The 16323-nt window shown below is 36.9% G+C and overlaps 1 protein-coding gene across 6 annotated transcripts in view; it reads right to left on the bottom strand.

Moving 5' to 3' along the window:
* The window catches only part of LOC149808472 (uncharacterized), a 65911-nt gene extending 50212 nt beyond the window's left edge, over positions 1-15699 (bottom strand). For all 6 annotated transcript variants that reach the window (XR_016425141.1, XR_016425135.1, XM_089977744.1 and 3 more), the window contains exons 1-3: positions 15456-15699; positions 7452-9735; positions 4762-4886 (exon numbers count right to left, since the gene is read on the bottom strand). Coding sequence is in view for 4 of the 6 variants with exons in the window: in XM_089977744.1 (XP_089833870.1) it covers positions 4762-4886; positions 7452-9686 (2360 nt within the window). In the remaining 2 variants the exon portion in view is untranslated. The remainder of the gene's footprint in view (positions 1-4761; positions 4887-7451; positions 9736-15455) is intronic.
* Between the last annotated feature and the right edge of the window lie 624 nt (positions 15700-16323).

Here is a 16323-nt window from a genome sequence, read left to right as displayed (position 1 = left end):
AGCTACACTGTTAATGACCTGAGCAATTTAAGCCTCAACTTCCAGATGTGAGGGTTGGCTGATTTTTCGGCCAGTCAGAAAATCACCAATGAGGTGAGATCCAGCACTGAAAATGTGGCAATGTTGGCAAGAAATACATTTTTATCCATTTTATAAAATGATGGGGCATACATGTTAACCATTTTTACTTTCTTATTCAATGCCACGAATTCAGTATAGTAGACAGTAGAATGTATTCTGTACTAGTACAATGAGAACACGGCTGGTACATGGCTTACTGAATAGACGGCTTCAGCATTCATCACATGTCTGGACAGCTAGTAGTTAATTTTCTTGAGTTGTGCTGACTGGGGAAGAAAATGGAAATAAGATTGTTCCTTATCATCAATGTTGACCAACACTTTGCCTATACAGTCATGCCTGGTGGTTGAGGTTATAAAGCCAACAAAACCCTGGCATATCTCTTGGACATCAGCCATGAAACTAAACTCTGTCCTCTCAGTGGTCAGACTGGAAAAGGCAGTTACTCAGAAGTATCTTCAAACTCACTGCATGAATACTCGTGGTCCTTGTCTGCTTCCATTTTGGATAAACCATGTCGTAGTGTAGCAATGACACAATGCCATCATTCCTATATAAACCACTGCTAATACACTGCTGGTATGCAGTGAAAACAGGACAAGGTGGCTCTGCCAAGCAATTATGTCGCACCTGGCAGAGGGCTGGTTAGCCGGGAGAATGGTCAGCCTGGTTGAAAGTGTACAGAAACTGGACTGGTTGGCTTGGTACCAGTCATGCCAAAAAACATTTTTCCGACAACGCATGTCCTGATCTGTATGTGTAACTGCTGGCTTGCATATATGGATAGATCTTAGGTTAAGATTCCTATTGTAAATATATAAAGCTATATGTCTGTTTAAATTGTCTGATCCATCACTAAGATTCCCTTAATCAAGACCAGGTTGGGAGGTATGGGCTGGCTGGATGTCCATAACTGCTAGAGATGGTACTACATGCTGGATCCTCTGGATCTGAAATATACCCCTTGCAGCCAGTCTTATACGCCCGAAGGCCATGCTTAGTCTTGCAGACAAACTCTTACCAATTGGGTGCCAAAGAATGGCAGAACAATCACCCATTGCATCCAAGTTGTCTGCTAAAGATGGAGGGATACGTAAAACACAGCCTGAAGTTATGAATTGCTACACAATCTCCTGTCTTGGCCAACACATATGTTGCTGAAAGGCTGGTGTATTTAACTGCAACATATCTGCATTTTGTTCCCCCAAATCTACTGATGTCATAGTAGTGGAAAGTGTCATCCTTCTGATTTTAGGTTGGGGGGACCCAGTAGTACACCCACAAGGCTCAGACTGAATCTGTATTCAGAAGTATACATAGTACATCCATACTTGTCTTGTGTGCTTTTCTCCATCATCTCTTTGCCTATTGCTGCTCTTTGTAGAACAGCTCACCAGGTATCCTCGAACCAAACATTGCATTACATTCTGTACACAACAGGCAAAACTTGTGCATGTCTTCCTTTGCATTTATTTCTTGCATCTACTGCATTTATAAGACATGTTTCTGTAATAATAAAGAAATAGAAATAATAAATAAAGATGTTAGTGTGTTAATAATGTTAAATAATTTGCTCATAACATGTGTTATAAACAGAGTATGCAAACTAAACACAGCATGTATGCACAAATACTTGAAAGTCAACATGCATCAGCAATAGTGTGTTGGACTATATGGTCCAAAAAGTCTCAAGCCCAAGAAAAGGATAGATTTCACAAAATATCTGCCAAAATAAAAACTTAGATTAATGGGAGACTTAATCTATACAATCTGTACAGGAGCAAAACTTAAAAAGTGGCAACACATAGTGGTGTCTAAGGAAGATAATGGGCAATAGTTACTGCACTTTGTCTTTATGATATACACCTCTCCCTCGATAACTCGCGTACAACGGGGTCCACAAACATTGTCCGCACTATAAATGAGGTGGGAGTTACCAAGGAACCTCCAAAAATTGAATTAAACCGCTTTGACATCGAGAAAACTGTGGGGGGGGGGAGCGGCATTTGGGAACTGGGCTTTTTATTGACTGAATCCTCATTTTACAATTACGTCGTTAATAATTTATAATAATGTGCTTTTTCTAATTAAGTTTTTCATCATTCTGCTTAAATAACATTTATTTTCAAAACGTCAAACCTATGAAAGATCATTCCAACTGGTTTAAACAACCTTCACGTGTATGCAAAAAAAATATGTGTATTATGTAACTGCTTTTTGTCTTCTTGATCAGTCTGGTTCCTGTAGTGGTGTTAATATTATCCTGACAAATTGGGAGTCCACAGAGCAGGGAACTAGACTAACTGTTGATATTCCACCAAACAAGATTCCTTTTTTTTCAAAAACAAGTGACATTTATTTCGTGAAACAATCGTCTATGTTGAAACTCAATTTTTGTATTGTTCAATTAGTACAATACTGATGTCGTGACTTCATTTGAAGTAATAATGAAACTTCTTATCATCCTTGAGGATATCTCTAAGTGCCACTTCAAGAATCCTCTGAAACTCACTTGCCCACAATGGTCCGTATCTGTGAAATCAAGCTCTTTATTTTACGAAGTATCCATTTCACTTGGCTGCCTTATTATCTTTGATCACAGTTATGAAAGAGTCTGTTAATTTAATGTAGTTTATGTTAAATACACAAAAACATTTATAAGTGTTCAACTGATCAAATTAAGTGAGTTCACCCGACATACAACCAGGGCCACTAGATTTTAAGCTTGTTGGATTTTTGTGCCTTTTAACTTTTCTTTTATTCCACCTCCTTTATTTGATTCAAAAGACATAATTAATGTGATAACACAAAGGATGCCAGCTTTTAATTCAGTGCAACAATACAACAAATACTTCTGGAAGTCAGTTATCAAAACATGGTCGACATTTAATTAGGTTCTCAGAGAAATGCTTGCGGACATAGCTGTTATGGTAGATTGACACATTTTACATTTAATTTCAAGAGGACACGTTGCACTTATGATGATTACACTTAAAAGGAACTAAAAGATAGAACTAGAACACAAATTTCAATTGATTAAAAAAAAATTAATTTGCATTTATTTATTAAAGTACTGCCTCCACTCGGCATAAGTGACATTTTCATTGATCGAAATTTCAAAACATAAGGCAGCAGGTTTATATCTCTAATGTTAATGAGATCGGGAAATGTATTCAAAGAATAAAACTCTCCACTTACCTTGGTATACCTTCAAAGATGTAGGTATTCTAGCCTGACAAATTCTGCCCATCACTTGTTCTGAGAACTGTTTTGTCCTGAGGGCTTGCTTAACATGAACTAGACGCACTGATTCAGAGGAAACATAAGCATTCACTGCTGTCTGAGCAGGTGAGGAAAGACCAAGATTTTCCTGATAATTTACTCTTTCTAAAGTTTACAAGATCATTTACCCACAATTCTTCCCACTTGGGAGAAGTAATCAGGACCAGATGGCAATTTTATTCCTTGTTTTTGCAAGACACATGGAATGAGAGGGACTGAATCGAAAGCATATGCATTTAGATTGTTCCAGTTCATGGAAACAACATCATTGGATCAATCCAATAAATCTGGAACTGGAGAGACAAAGGTTGGTAGCTTTGCATTCCACTTTGCAAATAGATTAACCATTCAGATTGAATAAACTATTTCTGTCTGGACATTGTGTCTGCCCAGGATGTTGCAGGTATGGATGTGGATTTGTTGATGATGCCATCACTTTAGAAAATCCCAAACCCGAAGATAATGGAGTTATCTTAATGAATGAGAATGCCCTTCACTATAGCCTTCATCTCCAGGAGACTACTGTTTAATGAATGGTCCTGATGGCACCATACCATATAAACTTCCCAAAATATTGAGATTCTGTAAAAAGCAAGAGGTGAGCATACCAGCTTGCTATGCTGGCATCCATGCAGATTGTGATTCCCTGTGGCTGAATCTAGAGGGGAATACCTGCTGTAAGCCAACAAAGCTTATCCCTTTTGCTACGACGAGACCTCACATCCTGAAACCTAAAACTGTAATTTCTTAATCAAGTGGAAAAAACTTTGGTTACCACTATGACAAGAAAATCATCTACAATGCTCTTGTAAACATGCAGCCCAAGATAAAAAGATCTGTTGCTGCACTGAGGAGAACCAATACACATTGAAAATTCCAGCCTGAGATGTGATTCTTTGACAGAATAGAAGACACTGCCAATATAATTTTTAAGGCCCATTCTTAAGGGAGACAGACCATGTGCATTAATTTTTAAGCCCTGCTATAGCTACTGCCAAGTGTTATGGTCATGGACAGGACTGTGGGACTGGCAATGTGTGTACAACAATTGTTTGTCTAGCTCTCCACCACCAATGTCTCTTATTATAACAAGCTGTGAAATGAGATGGTGTTGGAAGCAATCCTGATGTCCAAATTTTTGCTGGAGTATTTCCTCTTTTTTCTCACTTGCCCAAATAATTAATCTGGCCAAGGTAATCCCTCTAACCAAGGGGAGATCACTCTTATCTGACCTCCACCAAAGTGGACAGCTTTCTTCTAGCATTTTTGTTGCAAAACAAGTTTGGAAGGGCTGTGTTTAAAAGGCAGTGGTAGTAACACTAACATATTATGATCAGGTAATGAGTCTGAAGATAAATTTTAAAAGTTGAAAATTAACTTATGATTAGCCGGTCAGACCTGTATGACTCTGTAATGCTGGAGTCCACAAAATGGTCCAGTCTCTGTGGTATATCCTCACTGGTTAAACACAAACCTGAAGGGAAGCAGCCCACAACAGCCTGTTTCACCCTGCCTAGTTTGGTCTGAAAAATATGAAGCAATACAACATGTTAGATATAACAAATAACAATAAAAGAAGTCACTTTTTGTCAAGTCCTCCATTTTATAAAATTAAATAAATACTTTAACATCAAATTTAATATATTGTTGGACTTCCGTTAAGGGTAGCATGAAAAATATGGAATTAGACAATGGTTATTTAAGAATGTTAGAAGTGTTCATCACTTCTACTTATAGCAGAATGGTGTATTAAATCATACACATTGTCAGTGTGTGCATCAAACAAATTTCATTGTATCTGCTTCACTCAAATGATGAACAATCAATTAATATATTTGAAGAAAATGTTAATTGCATACCAGCTGAATTAGAAGAATGTGAAAGAATTTGATGAATGTACAGTGAATCCTGTAAATATAAAGGACAATCAAGGCATATGACAAATGTCATTTAAAGACTGGTATCCTTTTTATACAGAGTTAGCACTTTCATTGTGCTTTATAAGTCGTACAGTAACAACTCTCAGTGTTGTACCAAATGTGTCAAAGGAGACGTTTCTAGGGATTAAAAAAATGACCACGAAATTCATAATACAGTTAGCCTCATCTAATCGTCAACAATCTACATGCCATTTTGATTCAAATACTTGGTAGTATCATCAAACATTATTTTGGAGAAACTGAGACATAAAATTGACACGATTTATATTAATGTTCCTATTGTAACTGACAAACTTCCTTTATAAAGTAAATATTGCATTAATTTAACATAAAAAAATGAACATGAACTTTTTCATGACAATTGCCCTGAACCAAAAGTAGACCAGGTGGTGTTACTGACTTTTATATACATTTTTCTCCATTAAAGTCAGCGTTATATTCTTATCTTGATCTGTAAGAATTTTAATTCTGAACACTATTAATATTATTCAAAATCTGAGCTATAGTCACCAATCCTTGCTCATGGACCATATAATTAATTTAGAAGATACTCAGAGTAAAGGCCTTTATGTTTATCAGTAGGGTTTCCATCACTGTAACTGTACTTTGTTTTTTATCTGACTGAAGCAAGATCGTACATGCTATGTGCCCAATACTATGTGTCCAATTTAAGTGCCCAACGGTATATGAATCTGTGATGTAGCGAGACTTGGTGGACAAATGGTCAATGCCCAATGAGAAGTCAGCTGTCACAAAATGCTAATCTTCACAAATCCGTACATTTGCTACAACCTGTGACAAGCTGCATACTATTAGGTGGCAATTCTGAGCATGTTGGCCATGACCAAAAAACTTTAAGCTATAAGCATCAAACAGATTTCTCCAATATAAAGACCACTGAATGAATTTCATTGTGATCAACAAAATTGTCAATTATCAAAAGATGTTCACTACATGGAGGTGTCTGGTAAGGCTGGTAACACTTGGACTGCGTGTAGTATAAATAACCTGTCATACTTTGTAAACCTCAACAATCTGATAGATGCTTAAAATTTACTTCCTTTTATTTAATTCATTGAATGTCGAGACTTGAGTAGAAAAATAATCTTATATAAAAAGAAATGAGTCGTCATCATTCAGTTTATTTCTTAGGAATAACTCTGATTTAGCATAAATCAGCACTCTTATAGATTCTGATGGGATTAACTACTGTCAACCTCTGATTTAGCATGCACTAGCCACTTTGATGGATACTGAGGGGAGTCAACTCCTGTCAACCTCTGGTTTAGCATGCATTAGCCACTTTGATGGATTCTGAGGGGAGTCAACTACTGTCTACATCTATTTTAGCATGCATTAGCCACTTTGATGGATTCTGAGGGGAGTCAACTACTGTCTACGTCTGGTTTAGCATGCATCAGAACTGACAGATTTTGATGGGAATAAAACTACTGTCTACATCTGGTTTAGCATACATTAGCTCATTAAAATATTCTTAAGAGACTTATAACACTCTGACAAGTTCTGATGGGACCAACTACTGTCTACCTCTGGTTTAGTATACATTAGAACTTTGACAGATTTGAAAAAGACCTACTGCTGTTTACCTCTGGTTTAGCATGTATTAGCACACTGACAAATTCTGATGGGACTAAGTACCAACTAATTCTGGTTTAGCATGCATTAGCACTTTGATACACTGTCTAAATGTAGGTCAATGAAATTCAATCACTATGATATAATAAATGTTTATCCACACATCCATGCTCTAAGTCATTTTTCCATAATATTAAAGCTGTAATAAGCTTGGCATGTTTTAAAGTCAAACTATTTCTAGCAGATGGGAGGAAGAAAGGTCACAAAAATATCAATGCCTTGACACCATCAAAACCTCAGATCCAAGCTTTAAAATCTCTCAAAATCCCTGAACTATGGCATGTCTGCACAAGAACATAAAAAAAAAACTTTGAAGATTTTATTTTATGTATTCCAATTATTCGTTTTTTCTCTGTGCATGTGGTGGGTAAAAAAGTTACTGTATATTAATGACTAAAGTTCAAGGATAAAATAAAATCAGTGGATTCTGAAAGTCTGGAATCTATCAGATTATATGAAGTCCTTAATAATGAAGCATTTTCATCACTATACCTGATCCTGTGAGGTAGTCCCTGCTGTGGCCGACATATTAATAGATGAGCTCGACACTACAGTGGGACTCTGAGGCTGAACTCTTGAATAAGCCACCTGGGTCTCATCATCATCATCATCATCACCATCATCATCTATCTTTTCAGTCTCTGATCTACTTCCAAATTTACTACCAGCACTTGGTCCTAATGCACCCACAACAGAACTAGTAGCTGATGTTGCAGATGAACCAGAAGAAAATGCTGCCCAGTTATCACTGTTTGAAATCTCTTGTGTTTCTTTAGAACCAAAAGCTGCAAATTCAACAAATTTCTCCTGCTGTTGAGGGTTGGGTGGCATGGCTGCCTGTACTGCTTCTGTATTACCAGACACTGTACCTATGGAACTGAAGTCCCCAAAGTCTCCAAATTCATCATCTACTTCTGCCCCAATGTTATGCTGAGGTTTATTTTCAATATCAGTCACCTCAGATTCAACTACCCTTTCACTATTTGCAGCACCGCTCTGAACATCAGAGAAACTGTCCATGTCTCCAAAGTCACTCCCTGTTATAGTCTGTTCTACAGGAATGACATTATCTTTGTCCTCAGGACTGGAACAAAACACTACTCTCACTTCATTACCATTGTCTTCAGCTGATGTTCCCTTCTCATCCACAAATGAATCAGCTTTGACTGGGAAGCTGGCCCAGCTGGTATCACTTGCTTCATCTTTTGATTTGTAAAATAAACCAACCTCGAAAGTGGCAAAGTCTTCAAATTCATTTGCTGAAATGTCCTCATCTTTATCAGACCTTGCATTTCTGGCACTGTTGTCTGTGTCTGAATCATTAGCATCTGCTGAATCCTTTATCTCCATGTTTCCAGATTCCCCAACAGCTGAGCTGAATTTTTTATCAGGATTTGTATCTTGGTTCAGATTTGTTCCTAAAGTACATGTACTATGCACACTGACTACTGGCAATTCTCCTTCTTCAGCTCCGGTACCACACTCACCCATGAAACATCCTTCTACCTTATGTTCAGTTCCTGTACCACATTCACTAGTGTCAGAATCTTTTACTGTATTTCTAGCTCCTATACTACACTCAATAGTGTCAGACTCTTCTACTAGAATGCCTGAAGCAGGACAGTTTACCCCTTTTACCTCTAACTTGGAATCACTGATCCCAATACTGGAATGTATTTCTGATAAACATTTCGTCTGTACAGTATGACTAGAAAAATCCTGAAAATCATCATCATCATCATCAAATGCATCATTATGTGCACGTTCCAACTGGTTTTTATCCTGGTGGGTTACTGAATCTGTGTCCATTTCAAGATCCCCTGACTCGTTACTTCTTACAAAAGGAATGTCAGGATTACAATGTCTGTTATCATCATTGAAATATGCTGAAAATCCTTCAGAAGAACACTGTCTCTCACTGTCAAGTATGTTTTTCTCCTGATCTGTAGGTGTGACATTGGAATGTGACATGTAACCTTCACTGACTGATGGTTCAGAAGAGGAAATATCTTCCATGAACTTCTCACATTTGTCCTGAGATGCTGTAGAGTTTGTCTGTTCAACTTCAGTGGTATCAGCACCATCTACAGAAACTGTTTTTGTGCTGAATTCAGGTGTTTTGACAGACTGTTGTATGGGTGAAAAGTCTGAACTACCATGACCAGAGTCAGTCATTGAACCACGACTTATGACACCATCAGCTGGCTGACTAGATTCTTTATTGGTGACAAAATTATCGTCATCACCACTGGGAGATGAAGCATATGTGCTGGTTATATCACCCTGACCATCAAAATCTGAGAATTTGTTCTCGACATCTGTGGAAATAAATACATATTCAGTTCCCCCTTCATATTTACCATCCTCAAATCCATCCATGATCCCACTCTCTGATATGCCTTTTTCAACATGGAAATTTTCATTTTCAGTTTCAGCAAATTGTGAAAAGGTAGCAAAGTTAACATCTACTGGTTTAGGTGAGGCATCTTTTGTGTCACTGGGTGAATCCTCTTCTATCTGACTAGACTTGGGTTCTGTCCACTTGTCATTTTCTGAAGACACATTTACAATATCTAGTTTGTTTTTGTGGTGTCCATGGAAATGACCAGTGGATGCAATGTCATCTGCTCCAGTAAAGTTTCCAAAATCATCCCAGTCATCATCAGGAGCCCCATCATCATCTAATGGCGGAGGTGATGATGAAACCATTGGAATAAAACTGGACATGATGAAGTTTGTCCAATAGCAGCTCTGTCACTTCACCATAGTTTCTAACCTGAAAAGTAACAAATTTCAAGGATTTTATTTGATGATTTAAAATTGACAAAAGTCCTGTGATTAGTTTCATATTTAGACTATTTCAAACAAAACTAACCATGTACTTGTCCCTAAATAATCATAGGCAATAAAAACTGCTTAATGTTTGGGGGGGGGGTACTGTAACAGCACTCTAAATTTATGTGTCATATCATTTTAACAAAGAATATAAGCTTTAATCATCTGTTCACTGCCATGACAACCTAACAAGTAGAGCCGAGACATAGCACTCTGCTTAAGAAAGAACAAAATACTGAATTATAAAAACTACCTTTTTATGGAAGCAGCTTTTTCTGTGATAGGAGTAATTTGTATGAGTAATGGAAAAGCAATGTATCAATACATTACACATATTTTGAAAAAAGAGCGCGAGTGGCCATGGTGGCTCTGGTCAACCAGGTTTACATGCCCTTGAATAAATAATATAGTTTTATCCAGTGATGCTTCACAGACACCATACTGACTAATGCCCTTGAATAAATAATATAGCTTTATCCAGTGATGCTTCACGGACACCATACTGACTAATGCCCTTGAATAAATAATATGGTTTTATCCAGTGATGCTTCACAGACACCATGCTGACTAATGCCCTTGAATAAATAATATGGTTTTATCCAGTGATGCTTCACAGACACCATGCTGACTAATGCCCTTGAATAAATAATATGGTTTTATCCAGTGATGCTTCACAGACACCATGCTGACTAATGCCCTTGAATAAATAATATGGTTTTATCCAGTGATGCTTCACAGACACCATACTGACTAATGCCCTTGAATAAATAATATGATTTTATCCAGTGATGCTTCACGGACACCATACTGACTAATGCCTTGAATAAATATGGTTTTATCCAGTGATGCTTCACGGACACCATACTGACTAATGCCTTGAATAAATAATATGATTTTATCCAGTGATGCTTCACGGACACCATACTGACTAATGCCTTGAATAAATAATATGATTTTATCCAGTGATGCTTCACAGACACCATACTGACTAATGCCTTGAATAAATATGGTTTTATCCATTGACACTTCACAGACGCCATGCTGACTAATCTAGCCAGTTTTGACGAGGTTCAGGATATCCGTTAAGAAATGTCCTTCAGTATTAAACACCCGACTATTCCTCTAGCAGGACATCTAGAATTCCACCTCTGGATGATCTTGGGATGCTACTTTCTTCCATGTTAACACCCGAAATAATAAATCCCTATTATCCCAAACTGTTCTGAAATGCAACTTATATCCAACACCAGAGCCAACTGAGGTGTGCCTCTTATCTGATTTACAACAGCCAATAAGCAAAACAATAATTTCTCTAAAGGACTGACATTCTACTAGATGAAAAGACTTGGCAAGAATTCAAGGTAAACCCATTTCTCAATTTTGTTTGATGACTGTTGAAAGTATCTCTGATATTCTTTAGCAATAATATCTCTGATATTCTTTAGCAATAACATCTCTAATATCCTTTAGCAATAACAAGATTTTCAAATAAGCCACTGTGATTAAAGTGTAGTAAACGGGTACAGGATACTTGACGGCTGATAATAAGCCAGGTAATAAAATGGGCAACTGTGTACCTGGTAAAATTAAAATAAAAAAATGTTTCCAAATTCAGATTAAAGGCATCAGGAGCAAGTGAGACACAAAATAGTGATTACAGTTCAAGGCCTGTGTCATGCTACTGTTGGCTGCTGTGCATTTATCCAGCATTAGACCTCTGCTGAATTCCATAATTTCTATTTAAAGTAGCTGTACATGAAATAGTTCCAAGAAACAGAGAGGTTTTTTAAAAGTTTAACCATGTTTAAGAGTCATTATATTTTTATATACACATTCATAGCAGACCAGTCTAAATGGAAAAATAAAGGGCACAAGATATTAAGAGAAACAGGCTTTATCAATGTGACTCATGGATGTTCTATAACTGAAAAATGTTAGGAGAGGGATTTTGAATCTTAAAAAAATATCATCCTAATATAATATTAATGTATTTATTGAGTTTTGGAATATAGAAACAATCAGAAAAGTACAATTTTAAAATGCTGAAACAAATGAAGCGATCATTTAGAAAGTTGTGGTGATTCTATGTGCTTCTTATTTTCATTCTTATGTGTATAAATATATGTTGTTGAACAGATGTTGTTATTGTTATTATTATTATTATTATTAAAGAAGTTCAAATTACTTGTAATAATTGTAATTGTAATAATTGTGGCATTTTCATAGCTGCCAACCTTCCAGGCTCACAATTAGTGAAAATAGGGATAAAAAGTCGTCAATTTGGACATGAATTTGTGAAAAATACCATGACAATAACTCCATCCACTCTGACCACTCCAACCGTCAATACTACACTATATCAAGTTCGCAAAATAAAAATAAAACACTACATATATGCGGAAATATTTATCAAGACTTGATACTGTGGCAGACTTGAACTTCCTCAACTGCTTGATCGTAAATTTATTTTCTAAACAGTTCCGACTTCTTGCCTGCTGGTTGATCTTGGGGACTAAAATTGCTGACAAATTTTCTTCAGCTAAGGAGGCCCTAAAGTCTGTCTTATTTTTCCTCACTAAAGAAAATACTTTTTCGCTGTCACTGTTGCTGTGAGGAATGCACAGGAGCTGCAGCATTTTTGGTTCTTCCACAGGAAAATTTGGAAGCGATTTTCGAGTCCAGAAACATATGTCAGAACAAATGTTTAGCATGGTCTCCAGCTGATAAAGGTAGATTGTGTTCGACACAAGAAAACTCACAAATAATGCTTAAACGTTGGTAGCCTGCGGGTCTTCCGCCAATGGTTTAAAATATTCCAAGCTGAAATCTCCGAATTCTTAATTTTCCCAACTTCTACGTGTTTTTTGCAACCGACATTCTTTCTCACATCGTCTCTGCGATGGCACACTGAGGGCAAAAAGCATGAATGAATATCAATATTTAATGGCAGAATGCACGGCCAATTTTTGATATATTCCAAATTAAACTTCACTTTTTGAGTAATATATTTCTTTTTCCTTGGTGGTGAAGACATTTTCAAGATGTTAATGCGATACTGAACGGTAACTCAAATCAGTGTTTTGACGCATGCGCGGAGCAAATTTCCGGTTAGGCCCCAGTTTCTCTCAAAAGCATTTGTAAAACTACTCTTATACATATAGATTAAAATAGGCTAAAATGCTTGCTACCGGGTCAACTGTACTAATCGGCTGTAGATCTACTAATATCGTAACCAGCAGTACCGGACCGTTTCGGCAACTGCGAATATCACGACTAGCGCTTAAAGGGAAATCGGTTATTTTATTAAAGATTTAAAATAATTGAGGATTGGAAAATTTGTGAATTTGTGTCTTATGGCATGAATCCGTGAATCGCTGAAAAAGTCGTGAAATTCACACCAAATTCGTGAGGGTTGGCAGCTATGCATTTTAGGTATAGTTTAATTGCTGTTGTTGTTGTAGGGTTTAACACCATTTTTCAGCATACGGCTATACATGGCGGCCAGTATTAATGGTGGAGGAAGAACCCGGAAAAACCCCAGAAAGAACCACCGACCCACGAGAAGCTACTGACAAGCTTCCTCACATACCCACATTGGCCGAATCCAAGACTTGAACCCACGCAGACAGAGGTGAGATGGCAGTGATCTGTAATGGAGAGCACTTTAGACCACTCGACCACTCGGGGCCCCCAGGTATAGTTTGTTGTTGTTGTTGTTGTTGTTGTTGTGGGGTTTAACGCCATTTTTCAGCACGATTGGCTATACATGGCGGCCAGTATTAATGGTGGAGGAAGAACCTGGAAAACCCCGGAAAGAACCACCGACCCACGAGAAGCTACTGGCAAGCTTTCTCACATGCCCACATTGGTTGAATCTTAGACTCGAACCGCCGCAGACAGAGGTGAGATGGCAGTGATCCGTAACGAAGAGCGCTTTAGACCACTCGGCCACTCGGGGCCCCCCAGGTATAGTTTAGTGCTGGTGTAAATATCTGGACATTGAAATCAAGTCACAAAGTGCACATGGTATAATATTTACCACTACACCAGTAAAGTAGCAGCATACATTTATAATGACACAAGAATCATATTATACACATACTGGCATAAAGAAACTAAGCACATTTTTTTTGCAGATTTAGTTACAGAACAAAAAGTTTAGCACATTTTAGTGCCTTTTTGTACCTGCTTGTGCCTTTTAGTGTTCTTAGTGTGTTCTTTGTGTTCTTAGTCCTCTTAGTGGCATTTACTGAGACCTTAATATAGCACAGAAACTCTTCAGAAGTACCTGGAACAAAGAAAGTGAACTTATTCTTCAAGCTGAATATTCACAAAACATTTCAATATAACCATAAGAAAGAAATGTTAAAATTTCTGCACAAAATACCACAAGCTCAAGAATTTTCAAAAGTGACCAAAGACCAATATTACAAATGGTGTATGGTCCATGTGTTTGAGTGCTTCATGTATATTTATCTGAAAAGACTCCACAGACAGATGTGTTCATTTTAAACTTCTACAAACATAAATTATGCTAAAAACATTCTATTTTAAGGTACACATACAAATTTAACATGTGCATGACTAAAGAATATGGTTTTTCATGGAAAACTTGTGGGGAGGGTCTTTGTAAAAATGCAGAAATGCTTTACAAGTATCTGGAACATAGAAACTATGAATTTATTTTAAAGCTGAATGTTCACTAAAATATCTATATAACCGTCTGGAAGAAATAAAAACATTTTTATCTTGAAATTATAGTTCTACATGTAAGACCTTCATGCTGATATTTATGTTTTAGGTCTTACTGCCTAACAAACAGCATTGTTTAGTGTGTTTTGATGTTGACTAACATCGTAATGAAAGTCAAATTTTCAGGAATATCTCACATAACTGGCAAGTAAAATAACGGCGCTTTTCTACAAAGTCATAATCTTTTAGTCAGACTTTACTTACTCTGATGTCTTTTCTCTAATAAATTCAAATTCTCACAAAAGAAATGGACCCGTTTTAAAGTTTAGTTGGCCTACATTTCAGTTTACTGGAAAGCGATGAAAGCCAGGAATGCCGAAATTAGGTTAAGTTGAAATATTATTCTTTAACAAAATGAATAAAAATATATTATGCCTATTGGAACTGTAAAGTAACGTTTTGTTTTGTTCAAGAAACATATCCGCCACATGAACCTACTTAAAAATACTTTGGCATACCTCGACTTCCGTCGCATTGCAACAAATTCAAATGTATGTCAAAGGAACAAGAAAATACATCCATCTGCTAGTGTCATATTTTCATTCCGCCAGGATAAAGACAGCACAGTAAGTAAATTAATTACACATAAATTAGTGGAAGAGTGTCAATATAGGCTGCCAAATGTGTGAGATATTCCTGAAACTTTGACTACTCGTTCCGATGTCAACGACATCGGAACACGCTATACAAGGCCGTTATTTGGAGAGTAAGACATAGCACTTAAACAAAACCAACATGTGCTATGTCTTACATTGTAGCACAACTTGAAATTACATCGAGTCACGAATGTGCAAAAGTGACCGAAGACCAATGATAAAAATGGTAAGACGGTGCCTGTGTTTGAGTGCTTCTTGTGAATTTACTTGAAAATATATCATAAATGTGTGTTCATTTTGTATTTATACGTACAAATTATGCAGAAGACATTTAATTTTCATGTGTTCCCTGCTGCTAATGAGATCTGTCATCCCAGTGAACACACCTGTATTACCTTCCGCGTCGGATCTCAATCAAACTAGACTTATCTGTCAGTATTTAAGTCTTCTTGCAATACTCAGATATACAGTTAAAACAAAAACACACAACTAAAGTATAAATACATTTAAAGTCAGGACTGCAAACTTAAGAAAGTTAAATAATATACAGCTGGCATTCCCATAATACAACCGGAAGTATACACCCTCTAATTGTCAGAACAGCAAAATTTTGCATGATTTGTTCCGGATAAAGTAAATTGCGTTCTACTGCCTGAACATCATCATCATCATTGGAAATAAATAAAAGTCAACAAGAAGAAAGATCAAGAAGTACGCATGGATATTGTACATTAGCGTGATTATACACGTTACATAACCTTTTGAATTATATTTGGTCTGGTTTGTACAGCAAAGCAACAAAGGCCAGTTATTTGTTGTCGAGGCAATGGGAGCGAAGTTCATTTCTCAGGAACCGACCTTAGCTGATCAGGTGGCATCCTAGTCCTTCACATAAGACCTTGACGCTGATATTTATGTTGTGGGCGTCAATCACTGAAACAAAAACATGTGCTATGTCTTACATTGTAGGACTAGTGGCATCCGTTTTTTCGAAGAATTGGGCTCACTAACCAATGAAGCGCAGTCTCCATTAGGGCCTTTTATACAACACAAGCCAAGCCAGCAAATAATTTTAAATGTCACATTTCAACATTCGTTTCTATATAGTACTTGTTATGATGTGACAAAACGTAGTGTTATGTTCTGGATTCAATGCAAATTTAATACTCATATTCGAATAA

This window comes from Sinohyriopsis cumingii, chromosome 1 (genome assembly GCF_028554795.1).
Source record: "Sinohyriopsis cumingii isolate HCF-2022 chromosome 1, ASM2855479v2, whole genome shotgun sequence".
In the NCBI taxonomy this organism is placed as follows: domain Eukaryota; kingdom Metazoa; phylum Mollusca; class Bivalvia; order Unionida; family Unionidae; genus Sinohyriopsis; species Sinohyriopsis cumingii.
Note: the sequence above shows the minus strand (reverse complement) of the source record. Positions and strands in the feature narration are given on the sequence as shown.